Source organism: Asterias amurensis, chromosome 8 (assembly GCF_032118995.1).
Source record: "Asterias amurensis chromosome 8, ASM3211899v1".
In the NCBI taxonomy this organism is placed as follows: Eukaryota; Metazoa; Echinodermata; class Asteroidea; order Forcipulatida; family Asteriidae; genus Asterias; species Asterias amurensis.
Window position 1 is genome coordinate 1885166 of NC_092655.1, and position 15607 is coordinate 1900772.

A 15607-nucleotide genomic window follows, 5' to 3' on the forward strand; every position below is an offset into this window, starting at 1 on the left:
TTTGCTATCTCCCTTGAGTTTAATTACAGCATACAATAAACATCTCAGTTAATATTTATGGTACAGCCAGTTCCAAGGTGGGTGTGCTATGAACATGAACAACTGAGCAAATAACGGGAAGGGGGGGAAGGGATGAGGGGGGATATCAATCATAAAAAGATAATATAAAAACAATACTTAATACAATCTTCATAATAAACACTGAAACCAACATGTAGTTGGGCGGTACCAATAATTAATATTATGGAGTGTCGTCGGACTTGACACCAACTGCACGTGTCGAATAGCTGTGACAACAAATGTCTTTATTTTTTTTTAATTGTATTCACAAACATAACTACACAGGGTCGTGCCTAAAGAACAATCACTTCAAAGAATAAAATAAAGCAAAAGATGTCACCCTGACTGGCGTGGGGAAAAAAACTTCAGTGATGATTATTTGAAAATCTTCATTACAACTTTTCGTAGAGAGATCTCGGACCCATTCAAACAGCACAAAAAATAAATAAACAAAGTTGCATCCCCTTCAGGTGATGTCTTGGCTACCGCTTCCCAGATTGTATTAAAATTTGGGTGTCATCCCTTGCTACATGGCAGCTAACGGTTGTATGACTTCTGACCGGCATTTCTGAACAAGATCAACCAGATCAACTAAATGGAAAGCTGTAACTTGCCATACAACTAAAATGGCAGCACGCTTGAATTGCCTCAAAGCAGAAACTACACACCAAGCCTCTCCAAGTTCTATCTCTAGTAACCGAGTCCACACTGAATTTCTTCGTCTATCAGTCGATCAAACATTTGCTGGTTTTTTTAAAACGAAGCCCAGTTAGCCTTGTTGAGGTGTGATGGACACTCTACTAATTTTGGTTTTGGTGTGTACACAAATTTACTCAAACCAAACGGTGCCCTAGAAATGTGTGCACCACATGGCCGACGATGCACATAACTCTTCGTAAAGTTCTCTGAATCCTTGGTTTTGCCTCAATTTTGGATCCAAACTATAGCTTGAAACTCTCAACCACATGCAATAATTACGGCTTGAACTTTCAACAGTTTGCTTTATCCTCAAAATCCTATGATTAATGACCAAGATTATCTCTTGATACTAACTCCTGATAGATTTAAAAAAATTCTAGTGTTGTTTACAGAAAAATTGAACAAATTCTGGGAATGGTTGGGTCTTCTTTTTTTAATACATTTCTTAATTTTTGTAGCCGAATCATTAAATTGTATTAGATTAAGGTCAACTTCACACAACTCTTTAACGCTTTATGTCTGATGGCGTGTTTTTACACAATAAGGGGACAAACTTAATAAAGCAGATGCAATTTTCAAGCTCGGAGCAACTTTTGATTTTACTTAAACAGCCGTTGTTATACAACCGGACTTTCCATTGTGTAGCAATTTGGTATGAAAATTTTCTGGTTACCGGCTTTAAGAAGTAAGGCTGTGTTTCAAACAGTTTCCAGTACTGGTTGGTTCACTGATTAATCTATATGTTAAACGGTTTTCAAAACTTGCACTCTATTACCTTGCACTCTATTACCACAATCGCACCCACACCAATTTTTTTTATTTATTAAATCAAGTTGAAAATTGTTGCTGGAATATCATTTGTAATGGTGACAACGATACTACACCTTTGGGATTTACTCTTCTTTTTTGTTCTTCAAAATAATAATAATCTGAGATATTTACAAACATAACAGAAATTATTATAAAAACTTATATCCATCAGTTCGTTGTGAGGACAATAAGGCAAACATTTCCTGATAAATATATCTGTGAAGGGGGGGGGGGGATGATTTGAACTCGCAAAACAATGTGTTCGTAAACGGCATATAACATATTTTGGCTCACAGACGCCTGTGGCACAAAATCAACAGCCAACCCCAGTTGGATTTGAATCTTCGACCATGTGTTAATATTCTTGGAGAGATTGCCCTCAACACAAGACTCCTGTGGAACATATCAAAACATGACTATGGTTGAATATGAACCCACTCCCGTCTGTGTGCGCATTGGATTTTGGGGTCTGGTAATTTACTGGCTCGGTAAGTTAACCAACCGGCCCGGTAAGTTAGTTAGCAGCTGTTTGCACTTGGATTAACTTGTGTCCGGTAACTTAACAGGGGCTTAGCTCAAACCTCGGCTTGGGTTCCAGCTCAGGCTAGGGCGCCGCATGCTGCATACGCAGTGGAAACGCAGCTATGCTTTCAACCTGAAATTTTCAGAGCAGTGCGTATTGAACGCAGTGGTTCGAACATAATCAGACCTTTAAGATAGTATTGTTAAGTTACGGGAGTGGTGCGTTCGCATTGGATTCTTGTCTCTGTTAAGTTAACATTGCTAAGTTAAACGTGGCTCAAATCGGCCTGTTAAGTTAACAGCGCCGTGGCAATAACTTACCAGCCCAGTAAGTTACCGACTGTTCGCACTTAGACTTAATATTGGTAAGTTAGCAATTTGCGGCGGTAAGTTAACCATTTTAAGTCCAATGCTAACACAGCTTTAAAGGTTGGGTCATAGAGAGGTAAATACTCCAAAAATAACAACCATAAACACTTTACTTGGTGAGAAGCACTGCAACAACTGATATAGACTTGATGAAAAGTCGTTAAGCGCTGCCTATTTGTCTGCCGTTCATGCAACAGTCACAGTGCGATTATACACATGCAACGGTCGTAGGTAGCGCGTGGCAGCTCTTGCCACTGACTCACACACACCTACTGAGATCGAGGACAAGTGTACCGTAGCTACACCACGCTGAAACTACACTGCGCTTAACAATTACCGTCTTGACTTCAAGACTACAAGTATAAACAAAACTACATGAAATCCCTTCCAAGGTTATATGGTTTGAATAATTCTTCATCCAATAATGGTTGAATCTGTGACGAGCAGTTTTTTCTGATTTCTGAAGGTTGGTGTCCGCTTGCGAACGCTGCGGCCAGAGATGCGGTTGGTACTAACTGTCACCACGCTAAAAACACATATTAATTCAACGTTTTTGTGAAAATACTGTGACAGTTTTTTGCTATTTTCTCAGCAAGTAGACATTAGACATAGAATTCAGCTGAAACTTTCTTACGTGCATTTTATTGTATCTTTCATTATAATTTCCCTTCGATTCAGCATTACGATGACGAAACCAATAATTATATGACCCTCGTCTTCAACAGCAAGACCAACAGTACAGGGCAAATCAATAATCATGGATGCAAGAATGATATACTTTAAAAAGTTCTACCGAAAAAAAATGACTCCACCGCCAACAAATCCTTGCTATTTTAAAAACCAAACTGCTTTGCTCAATATGCCGTGGTCATAATCCTGTAACAATAAAAAGGTTGACATAGGATTGAACAAGGGCAGCACATCTCTGTCTTTGTTGGTCGGTCGTTGACAAAGAAGAGGGGGAAAATGGGGGGAGAAGGAAAATGGATTGCACACAGTGCATAAAAAGCTACACTGTTAAATCTTAAATATTGTCAACATTAACATGTCATTTGAAGAAGGCAACCTGTGCAATACGATTCATGTAATACAAGATCTGCACGACACCAGCAGATGAAAAACACGTTTGTTATCTCTCAATTGGTTAATTCTGGATCTAAATAAGCATATTTTTCATATATAATTTACACAGATAGATTTGTTGTTATACACAGCTAAGCTATAAGACATTTTGTGTGTTGTGTTATGTTTTATGTAACTTCTTTTAATAAGGTGTGGTACCCCCTGGTTGTCTGCTATACAGGCCTCTCCTTGTCTTTTATATGCAAAGATTCTAGCTGCAGTAACGTTTCGGCTGGTTCAAATTCAATTGTGCCCCCTATAGCGCCCTCTATAACCGTTTCGTCGGGCTCCTCAGTGTAGTAATCGTCGTTAAGGGTGGAGAGTATCAGGTCCTGAAGAAAGAAGCTTCGGTCTGCGTTATCCACCTCTAGCGATTGTTGTTCAGTCTCGGTTAGAACTGGCTCTTGTATTCTACAGAGAGAAAATACAATACAGACTTACAACGTCAGTCAAAAACTTAAAATTTTCTTTTGAAATGATGTAAAAAAGCATTCATTAATAAGGGAAGGTATACAGTTAATAGCCACTCCTAAAAATAATGGCAACAAAAACTACTTAGTAAGAAGTACAGTAGCTTTCGATAGAACAAATTATTTTGAGAATCAGTAATGTGGTTATGGAAAAAGATATTAGTTTTTGTCCCCCAAATTTAGAACTTGAGAAACGTTACTATAAGAAATGTTACTCAGATTGTTCATTCCAATTACAAATTATTCTTCCTACGTGGACTAAAACTAAAACTAATCATGGACAAAACTAAGTTATGGTCTCTAAAGGGATACCATTATTCTAAAAAACATTTCTGAAAAATTTCGTTGGACGAATTCTTACCTTGATAAGAGAAACTGTGAGTCTTTTTGTAACGATGAGGATGACATGCTACTTTCAGCTACCCCTAATGAAGACGATGATGCACCGTGGCCTGGATTACTATTACTAGATGCAGCAGCAGCTGCTGCAGACGCCGCTGTCGCTGCATTGGTTTGCCGTCTAGGTACCGCTAACCTTTCAACCTAAAACAATAAACAAAAAAATCACTCAAAAATCAACGATTCTAACTCTAGCCCTCCTATTACAGGTGGATAATTGCTCAACATTGAGGCATGGCTCAACCTTAAACAAAAAACAAATACATCACTCAAAAATGAGACATTTGTAACCCGAGCCACAACTATTTTCTTAACATGGAGCTTGGCTTCTACTTCTACTTTACTACTCGGCAAAGTCCCATGATGGGATATCACGCCAAGATTACGCACGCGTAAGACCGATGAAGCAACTAGGGTAGATTAAGAGTGGATTTGAACTGGGAGAGCGGGCAGTGACAACAGGCAGTGGAAGATTGTTCCATGCAGGGGTAATTCTTGAAAAAAAAAAGAGTTTTTGTAGATGTTGGTGCAAATTTTACACTAGACCACAGACCCAATGTCAGTAGTTTGACGAGCCTGTAAACTTATGACTGGACAAGTCCAGCAGTGAGTAATGCAGTTTAGAGAATGAAATATATGGGCCAGAGACCCGTAATAAAAATGTTCATTCGCCATGAGCGTAAAACACTTGCAGATACCATGAATACCGGTGCTAAATAAGTGTATGTTAATTATTCTAATTGCTGTGCCTACCTGCTGCCTTGCAGTGCCTTGCTGGCTTTGCTGCTGCTGCTGTCTCTCTAACTGCAGCTGCATAATTTGGAGCTGCTGTAGCTGAGATGCTGTGGAGTCGTGACCTGCTGCTCGCCGTGTTCCTGACAGCTGTGACAGCAGTTCTGCAAAAGAGGACAAGCCAGAACATGTTTACATCAATCAAGGTGTGAATTGGCACAGTTTATTTACACGTATTGTCCAAACCAATAGCGGATGAACCGCCAACAACAGAAATCAAAACAAAATTAACCAAATATTTAAATATAGATGTATAAAATAGGAAACAACTGTTAAAAATTACAGTTAGATAAGAAAAATAATTAATAATGATTAGGAGCAATATCTTAATTTAAGATAGGAACTTTGTTATCCCACACTTTGGAAATTAAAACTGTGATTCAAACAGTATAAAACAAAAACACTACAATATTTACAACAAAAAACAGACAGATTAAGAATGTCATCATTTCTTGGCAAGAAATCTACTTACCAGCAATAGGATCCATGGTTTCCCTACTGCTCGGTGAGCTTGAACTCTGACCTGACGATAACCCGCTGCTCCCGCTGAAGTGCATGTTGGGTCTCCTCGTCCTCTGGCCAATACCCCGGCCAGGGTGGAACATTCTACGTAGGTGCCTAACATTACCTGTTTCATCGTGGACTCCTTACGGTTAAGGAAAACAAATGCTAGACCTTTGAGAATTAACAGGGTTATCCGTTGCAAAATGCCATAAAAAAGAGGAAATTTTTCAGTTATTCATGAAAGAACGCAAATTCTTTGTGTCTTTTTCAAACCTCAGCTTGAGCTCCGGCTCTGGTTTGGGCTCCATCACACATTTTGGAGCAGTGTACACTTTACACAGTGTTTCAAACATCAAACAGAAGCCAAAGCCAGAGCCTAAGCCAAGCATTGTCAAAAGCCATTAGTAACATACATTTTAACCCTACACCGAGGTGATGTACATTTCTTAAAATCAATAACAATCTTAATAAAAAAAAATAATAATAATAATAATAATAATAATAATAAAACATTTATATAGCGCCAAATCCATTCAAAATGCTCCCAGGCGCTTTTCAACAAGAACAAAATTCAAAATTTTAACCACACAAAACTAAATAATTATAATAATTAAAGTAATTACAAATTATTAATACTTCTATTTGGATGATACACCTGGTAACTTCCAGTAGGCATAAAGTAATACACTGAGTGCTAACAAATCTAAGTTAAAATAAAAAGGATATTAGATCTCTTGGTGATCTGTGTTCGAGTGTCAGATGAGCTGCAAAGTCATCAGTGACATGATTGGGATCCCCTCCTGTCGAGGCTGCACAAACTGGACATACCTAGAGAAACAAACAAGCAGTAGAATTCAACACTTTGCATGGTTCAGCTGTTTTGCATCACAAACAAGAGAAAAGTACATTTCACACAAAACAAGTGTTTAATAATTGAATCGGGTAAACAACAAATAATAATGAAAAGTTGTACGTAAACCTGTGCCAGTTAAACAGCAAACCTGCCAATCATAAGTTACCCCGTTTGGATAGTTGTCCAAAAATTCACTAGAAAGTGCTGCGATTTACAGACCATATTGCAATCACAATGTACACAATGACAGACAAACAAGCAATCACATTTTTTCCAATCATTTATAGATTGGTAGTCTTTGTTGTCTCACTGATTTTACATTAAAGGCAATACAAATTTAATGATAGAGTGCGCTTTCAGAACAATGCGAAAGAATGAGATAATAAGTCCTCTAAGGATGAAAGGTACAATGTAGCTTTTTCACCGAGTTCACATAGGCATACTTTTAAATACTGAACTGGCCAGCCAGACCGCTTGGAAACATTTTTGAAAGGCATTTGGCCGGCAGACCACTGTTAAAGGCAGTGGACACTATTGGTAATTACTCAAAATAATTATCAGCATGATACCTCACATGGTAACGAGTAATGGGGAGAGGTTGATAGTATAAAACACTATGAGAAACGGCTCCCTCTGAAGTGACATGGTTTTTGAGAAAAAAAATTTCCACGAATTTGATTTAGAGACCTCAAGTTTAGAATTTGAGGTCTCGAAATCAAGCATCTGGAATCACACAACTTTGTGTGACAAGGTTGTTTTTCTTTTATTATTATCTCGCAACTCCGACAACTAATCGAGCTCCATGTGTCACAGGTTTGTTATTTTATGCATATGTTGAGATACACCAAGTGAGAAGACTGGTATTTGACAATTACCAAAAGTGTCCAGTGTCCTTTAGGGACAATGCTGTATAATAGACTTACCACTTCCAGTAAGGATTCGGAATGCTCCGATGTGACGTGTTCTTGTAGCGTGGACTCTGTGTAGCCCATTTTGCCACAGAATGGGCAAGTAAATGACTGCGGCTGCTCTAATGTGACAGCTTCACCTCCATAATACAAATCTGAAGAGGAAAACAAGGTTTAAAATATTAATGTAATTTGTTTGTTGTCAGGTTTTTGTTTTTGCTAGGAGGGGGAGGGGGTACTGTCTTAAAATCAACTTCAGAACAGTACATTTTTTAAAGTTTATCCCTGGTTGTCCCAAACAATACTTGGGCAATTCCTTATTGTGCATTAAACAAGCATTCAGCAGAATGCAGCAAAAATATTGTAGTGCATCAACCTAGAACTGATCAGCTCGTGCTGCACCTACATGTCTTTTGCCCTGTCAAGGTCCAACAAGAACCAATTAGACCTTCGAGCTACAAAGGACCATGTATAAAAATGTGGGCTGGCAAACTTGAGTCAGACTAGTACCACATCACCCAAACATTTAAAAGAAAATCGGTCCCTTTATTTGGCCCAAGAGTTTGCAGACACTATGAGCAGCGACAGAACTGTAACGTTTGAACACTCTAAAATGTGGGCGCGCACTTTTCTTTTACTATTTATATTTTTTGTTTATTCTTTTTTGGGGAGGAGGTTCCCAGTCAAAAGTCAGTAAAAACCGGCCCCTCAAGGTGGTGGCTTAAAAAGGGAAGAAGATCTTTAACAGAAGAGAAAATAAAAAGGTAGAAAGATGACCACTCATGTTGCGTTTCATTTGGGACAGGTTATAAGAGTACACAGGTCGTGAAGTAAAGTGCTCAGTACCTGGGAAAAAACTTGATGACACTACAAAAAATGCTAGCATTAGAGACGGCTTCAATATAAAGATGTGAACAATCAGAGAAACATGCGATATGGCCAACGATAGGGTACGGTCGAAAACCAATGAGAGGCCATTGGGCACCTGCCATTTTAATCTCTCTAAAAGAGGCTCAATGAGGCAGCATGGGGTATTTAATTTGGGCTTCCTGTGCAAATAAAGTATGAAAGACCACACGTGTTATAATGGCAAACCAATTTGAAACATAGACAATGTTTCTAACAAGTCTTTTCAATTTAACCATGGTTTGTCAGAACCCTCCAGTCTACGACCGTTGGAAGGATCAAGGGTTGTGATTGTCGTAACATAGCAGGAATTCAAACAAAGAAATCCTCCGCAACCTCATTTCTTCACCACGCAACAAAGAAAGACTCTTTTAAATTCTCATTCTTACCAAGAACCATGGCCGAATGGAACCTACTCCCAATAAATGTTCGCCAATCCCCTACTTTAGACACATTCAAGACTAGATTAAATGACATGCATACGTCTACCTTTATTCGGGGGCCCACTACTAATCCACTACTAGCCACCAAGCGCCTGCACCATTGATATCCTGATAGTGGAGTTTGTGTGCAGTACCGAACAGAACAAGGGACAGGGTTCAAGGGTTGACTGGGTCTTACCAAAATCTGACCGAGTAAGTATGCACTGCATGGGATGCTCTGCTGTATGACGTGTTGTTGTCGCACCGTTCTCAAAGCAGACTGCACACAAATCATAATCGTAGCAGATAAGACACTTGTAGCGGCGCCCTCTGAAGTTACCCTTTAGACAGGAGTCGCAACTAACAGCTGTGGGGGAAAATGAAAATATGAAACATTATAAGTGATAATCAATCGAAATGAATGTCAAGCCTCACCCTTAAGAGTTAAGACCAACCTGATGTACAATGTCTAGTAAAAACAGCAACATGTCGTGCTAGTGCAAACTGTGGGCTACTAAAAACTGGGCGAACTACTTGTTTATAATGCCCATGTTTCAAATATCAACGATACATTTAAAAAAATTGTTCTTTTGCCGGATCCCGCTTTTTTAAAAAAGTTCCCTGCACATCACACAGCATCCTCTTTCGTCTTTGATGTGAACACGTACAACAAGTAGCCGGCAATACCATCATTATTGGTATTAAATTACCTAGTATTCATCCACATCCTGGCACCAGAGGAGAAACAATCCACTTGTTAAGCCACATGCAAATTGCAAATGCTATTCCTGTGGCATTTTTTTCTTTTTTTCACACAAAATTATCAACCTTTCTTTAAAAGCCATATCAAAGGTAGGTGATAAGGCGCGGCAATACATGCTGTGATTTTGGATGTGTGCTCAATTGTCGTTGCATTTAAATTTAATTCTTTAATTTGACCCACTCAAAAATAAGCTGCCGTATTGTCCAAAGTTCCTGGTGTGTAACCCCACGATAAATTGTCATTATCAAAGGAAAAGTTCATTCAAGAAGGCACTACATGCACTAACAAGTACCAGATGAAATGTCTGCATAATTCGTTGTATGGGGGACAAAATCTTTGAGTGGACAGAATTTCCTGAGCCCTGCCCATCACACACACAGGAACCAGCTTACTTCGGTCAGTGCAGATTATTTTTCACAAATTTTAAGAAGGCCTATCAAGTATCATTTCGGACAACTTGCAGGTAACAATGTTTGGTACTTTTAACAAGCTTCAACACTTGGCTGCCAAGTTCATCGTAAAATTCAACACTGATCCATCTTTTGCAAGTCACATGTTAACATGGCAGCCAAGAAACATATTGAAATTTTGTCATATTTTTTAACATGTTAAATCAAACTGTATTGAATGTAACTCAATGGAACGCCTCTCCCACCTTCATGTCGGGACATCGTATATATCCAAAGTGGGCCTCCAGCGACCACCAACAGTTCCTCGATCTACACCAGATTCACTCTTATCATATGAGCCTTCTTGAGGTTGTATCCGATTCTAATAAGTCATAATTTATAGTTATCTTCCGGCAAAGAATTCCATCCCGACACACAGATTTTCAGGCAACGAGCTGGATCAGAAGAAATCGAGTGACGTCATTTTCTCGCCATGAACGTGGTTTCCTTTTCTCTGAACCACTATCTTTATTCATATTTAACTTTTAAAAAACTGTTAACAACAAACACTACACATATTTAGCTGTTCAACAATGATTACTCACGAAAAAGAAATTGAATAATTTTTAAAAAACGGGCAGTGCAATATATTTGGTAGCTTGGGGAAATCATTTTCTCGTGAGATAATAAGAAACGAGACTTGCAAAAAGATGGCGGCTTCAAGTGTAAACCGTGCGCTTGTGTATGGAGGAAAAGGAGCATTGGGTAGCACAGTTGTCAACTTTTTCAAGTCGAAAGGCTGGGTATGGATTGCTAAGACGTATATGAGTGTATATGTTTCAAATAAAAAATCTTAAATTTTATTGGCGTGTACAAAAATTGTAGTCAACCTACCAAACGTTTAACGTTTACTAATTAATGGCTTTCTAACTCATGGGGGCGCCCTTCCCTTTTAACAGTAAACACACTCTTACTGATTTCAATATTACCAGGTACCTGCACAAACACAGATAAATTTGGGCAATCTAATCAACACCTAAGAAAAGACTTAGGCTTGTAATGAAATGGACTTGAATCTTTTGTGTCCTCAAACTCAAAGTCTCAAAGACTCGAGCAACTCATTATTTAAATTATTTAAGTTATTAAACTTTATTTTATTTGTAAAATTTCAATAAATGTTTCTCTCTAATCTGGACATGTGCTCAATGAAATTACCCTAATTTCAAAGGACCAAATATCATGCCTGTAAGAAAAAACATCTCAGCGGATATCAATCAATCCAATCGGAGGGAATTTATATAGCGCCAAAATCATCCAAGGGCAAGGTTGTTCAATGGCGCTCAAGATAGTTGGATGAAATTAATTGTGATACACTTGTTGGAATAGGAAACATTTGAGGAGTTTCTTAAAAATGTGAATAGTGTTAGCATCCTTGATGTGGTTGGGCAGAGTGCTCCATTCTTTTGGTCCAAAACAGGAGAGTGAGCGATCTGCAAATGACACAGCATGGGTTCTGGGCACGATCAATTGATGGGAAGATGTGGATCTAAGCTGTCTGCGTTGTGGTTGCAGCTGCAGTAAGTCAGATATGTAGGATGGCGACTGTTTATGGAGAGCATAATGCATAATTTACTGATTTTGGTTTGGCATTTGTAACAAATTGAAGTAATTTGATAACAGGAGATTGAACTTGTAATAAATATCATTTTTCATGCAGTGGGTATGTTCTGTGGACCTATTCCCAAATGAAGAAGCTCAGGTAAACCTTATTGTGGATCCGGCCTTGTCTTGGACCGACCAAGAATCATCCATCTTGACTAAAGTAGAGGAGACACTAGCAGGGGAGAAACTGGATGCCATACTGTGTGTCGCAGGAGGATGGGCGGGCGGTAATGCTGCTGCAAAAGGTAGTTGGAGACTGTTAGAGACACTAGGAGGGAGTGGACTTTGGGGCTCAATCCATTCTTCTTGGAATTTTGCATTCTCTAAAGTTTGTCACAATTGGAAATTATCTTGTATGACTCAACTAACTTGTGTCTTAAAGTCAACAATTGTGGATCCTAACACATATTTGAAAAAGAACAGTTTGTGGCAGTGTTTTGACCATAGCAGAGTCTTTCTCGAAGGATAAATGACAACAAAATACACAGGAACAGGTACATACATGTACTAGTGTGACAGAGGTCAAGTGGAAACAGAAATGAAAAGAGAATGAAGCAGAAAGCACACAGATAAAAAGGAATGAAAAGTGAAGGAGACGAATGGGAGTGTGGTTTAACTACTAACTAACTAACTGGTGAAAAAAAGTACACAAACAAGGTAGGGAGAAGGAAAAGCAATTAATAAACAGAGCAGACTAAAAGATTGTCTTGAAATTCAAGCCCTAGTTCTTTCTCTTTTATTTTGTTCATCACCTTAGCTCTGGTGAAGAACAGTGACCTGATGTGCAAGCAGAGTGTATGGACATCGGTTCTGTCCGCTGGGATTGCCGCTAAGTACCTGAAGGAAGGAGGTCTCCTCCAGTTGACGGGGGCAAAGGCAGCTTTGGATGGAGGTACACCAGGTGAGATCAAGATTAAAAGTCATCCCCGCATCATAGTGTATAACTAAACAGGCCATTCTAAATTACCTAATATAACACTATTATGCAGTCCTGATGCTTTGTTTTTGAAAAGGCAAAGGTATCTCACCCAAATAGTATTATGATGACCTATCATGGCTTTCACTGACAATTGGCAAGTAGGTAAGGTCAAACCCTGTACACAGGCTAAGTTTCTAATGAGCTTTTCTTCCGAGGAATGACCCCATCCCTACAACCCTGCAATAGTTCTGTTTGATCTCTCACATGCAATTTAACTCATTGCTCCTGGTGCTTAGGAAGCAATATCTATGTTATTAGTACCATGAGGAACATGGTTGGTTTGTGTAAGTCCTAGTTTAAAGGCAGTGGACACTATTGGTAATTACTCAAAATAATTATTAGCATAAAACCTTACTTGGTAACGAGTAATGGGGAGAGATTGGTGGTATAAAACATTGTGAGAAACAGCTCCCTCTGAAGTGACGCAGTTTTCGAGAAAGAAGTATTTTTCCACAAATTTGATTTTGAGACCTCAGATTTAGAACTTGAGGGCTCAAAATCAACCATCTAAACGTACACAGCTGTAGTCGTGTGACAAGGGTGTTTTCTTTCTTTCATTATTATGTTATTTTATGCATATTTTGAGATACACCAACTGTGAAGGCTAGTCTTTGACAATTACCAATAGTGTCCACTGCCTTTAAATAATATTTCAATAATAAATGTTAATTTTTGGGAAAAACAATTGTTAAACAATTTCAACCATCATTTGCTCATTCATTTGTTTGTGAATTTCCAGGCATGCTTGGATATGGTCTTGCTAAAGCAGCTGTGCACCAGCTAGTGCGTGGTCTAGGGATGGACGGGAGCGGACTACCAGCCAATGCTACAGCTTTAGCAATTTGCCCGTAAGAAATTAGAATAATTTATCTCATTTAAAAAAATCAGAACTGATCTATGACCCTACCTCTAAGGGAAACAACATAAATAATTGTTAATAATCTGTTTTTGGCATTATTTGCGTTTAGAGTGACTCTCGACACTCCCATGAATCGCAAGTTTATGCAAGATGCCGATTTCTCCTCATGGACTTCCCTGGAGTTTGTCGCATCGTAAGTACAAATAAGTGTTTAAACCCATCAACACAAATTTGTGTATAAATCGACTCAATTACAGACATAGATGATTTGAGTTTTTATCTTAAAACCCTTATAGGAGGCGCTTTGACCAGATATCTGTTTTCTTTACACTGTGCCCATGCCAGATACCACAACCTAGAACTTGCATGTTCATTGACTTATATACATACGAGCCATCTACATTGCAGCAGTAATATGAAGGACCATGAGTCTCCCACTGTGAAAGATGCCATTAGAAACAATTTTATCTCAAGGAACCTTTGATCAGCAGGAGTTTGTATTTCAGGCCAATCTTATTTTTTGCTTTCTGTCTTGAACACAGGTTGCTGTTTGACTGGGTGACTGGGGCACAGGCAAGGCCAGCCAGTGGCAGCCTAGTGCAGCTTATTACCAAAGAAGGCAAGACAGATCTGGTTACTGCCTGATATAACCGGCTCAATCTGGTTCAATCTGGTTCTGAGTAGTTTAAAGTAGCACAAGGTGCTTTATTACTGGATGTGATGACTGTGTTGGTGCAAATGGTACTCAGTTGGCTGTAGTATTTGTGAATGGGTGAATAATGAGGCAGTACAAACATTTAGAGTTGACAGTATGTAATCATTTCTGTACTTAGTACATACTTAATAGTTCCCGGCATAGTGCCTCGGACAACAAATTATGCAATCATTTTTTCCTGATTTGAGGACTTCCTTCTTTTTGAAAACAACCAAAGACTGTCCCTGTTTAGAAAACTCTAAGAACAAATTGCCAGGCTTCTCGGCCAAGTCTTGGAAATCGAGAGAACATGTTTTGAAGTATTTGTACGTCATGATTAGAAAGAATATGTTGAAATATTGTGTCAAGTAATGTATGTAGAGAACTTAAAAAAATACAATTTAAGTATTCATTTTTAGAATATATTTTACCGTCTAGCTTGAATTAGTGAATTGTTTTTTTTAATGAAGGAATCATTTTGTTTTAAAAACACAGTACTTATTTCCAATTATGAAAGCAGCTGATTTTGATCGTGCTACCATCAGGGACCTTATGCATTAACACCCTATACATACATTGTGCCTAGACGTCTAGGTATCAAGAAGATAATGTTGCTATGGGTATAGTTCACTGGTTGCTGGGTGTATAGCACGTCATGTTCGCAGGGTCTTCTAGTAACAAAGACATATCAAGTGATGCCCTCTAAACTAATCAAACAGTAATGGGCCTATCAAATAAATTAAGTGAAACTTGCTTGCCTGTTGGGGTTAATAATTACAACCTGGAGGATTTGGGACACTAGGTGGCAGCAGATGTATTGAGCAGGTTTCCAAGGCCATGTTTGCACAGCAACTATTTGTCATCTAGCTTGGTACTTGTGTGTCAGGTACTAGGCAATGTCCGGTCCCTGTCCGAACATGGCCCATTCTGCATGCCATTATAAGCATGAAGATAATTTTAAGAGCATTTGATTAACCAGTTAGTCTGCTGCCTCTTATATCTCTAAAATAATCTGAATATTCAGATGTTTATTATTAAAGGTATGACCTGCCAAAGTATTTTTATTCTAATTTATAGAATTTCCTTTTAAAGATTCCCTATGTTAAAGTTATGAGTTTATTTTCCAAAATGTTTTAAACTGCAGACAATAACTGTAAAGTACTCAAACCCTTAAGCCAATGTTTATCATTACAGTCGAGCAATAAACCCACCAGCATTGAAATATCAACTCTTGGTCAAGTGTGTTATTGTGTGTTAACCCTCCTACTATTAGTGTGTTTCTTGAGACAACCAACCCACAACTCATTACACCACAACAGTGGAATAAATGCTTAGACGACCCTAACCAGAAACATGTTTGAGCTTCAAGGATTGGTTACCCGGAAGGTACACTATTGGTAATTGTCAAAGATCAGTCTTCTCACT

At 38.6% G+C, this 15607-nt stretch overlaps 2 protein-coding genes across 2 annotated transcripts; one reads left to right on the forward strand and one right to left on the reverse strand.

Moving 5' to 3' along the window:
• Positions 1–15: 15 nt before the first annotated feature.
• Positions 16–10457, reverse strand: LOC139941244 (E3 ubiquitin-protein ligase KCMF1-like). Its single transcript, XM_071937722.1, has 8 exons — positions 10255–10457; positions 9036–9203; positions 7524–7663; positions 6474–6575; positions 5716–5881; positions 5205–5347; positions 4414–4595; positions 16–3993 (listed from the first exon to the last, which is right to left on the reverse strand). The coding sequence occupies exons 1-8, from the start codon at positions 10268–10270 to the stop codon at positions 3756–3758; spliced, it is 1155 nt and encodes a 384-aa protein (XP_071793823.1). The 5' UTR covers positions 10271–10457; the 3' UTR covers positions 16–3755.
• A 234-nt stretch (positions 10458–10691) lies between these two features.
• Positions 10692–15410, forward strand: LOC139941135 (dihydropteridine reductase-like). The gene is made up of 6 exons (XM_071937584.1): positions 10692–10791; positions 11706–11895; positions 12408–12551; positions 13369–13477; positions 13598–13681; positions 14031–15410. Exons 1-6 carry the CDS (start codon positions 10699–10701, stop codon positions 14131–14133), a joined length of 723 nt encoding a protein of 240 aa, XP_071793685.1. The 5' UTR covers positions 10692–10698; the 3' UTR covers positions 14134–15410.
• The last annotated feature ends 197 nt before the right edge of the window (positions 15411–15607 follow it).

Excerpts from the sequence above, each read along its gene's own strand:
- LOC139941135 (XM_071937584.1), top strand. The coding sequence starts at position 10,699 with ATGGCGGCTTCAAGTGTAAACCGTGCGCTTGTGTATGGAGGAAAAGGA. Across the intron at positions 12,552-13,368 it reads TTTGGATGGAGGTACACCAG|GCATGCTTGGATATGGTCTT; the intron begins GTGAGATCAAGA and ends GTGAATTTCCAG. Across the intron at positions 13,478-13,597 it reads ACAGCTTTAGCAATTTGCCC|AGTGACTCTCGACACTCCCA; the intron begins GTAAGAAATTAG and ends ATTTGCGTTTAG.
- LOC139941244 (XM_071937722.1), bottom strand. Across the intron at positions 7,664-9,035 it reads ACTTACTCGGTCAGATTTTG|ATTTGTATTATGGAGGTGAA; the intron begins GTAAGACCCAGT and ends TTTCCTCTTCAG. Across the intron at positions 6,576-7,523 it reads CCGAATCCTTACTGGAAGTG|GTATGTCCAGTTTGTGCAGC; the intron begins GTAAGTCTATTA and ends TTGTTTCTCTAG.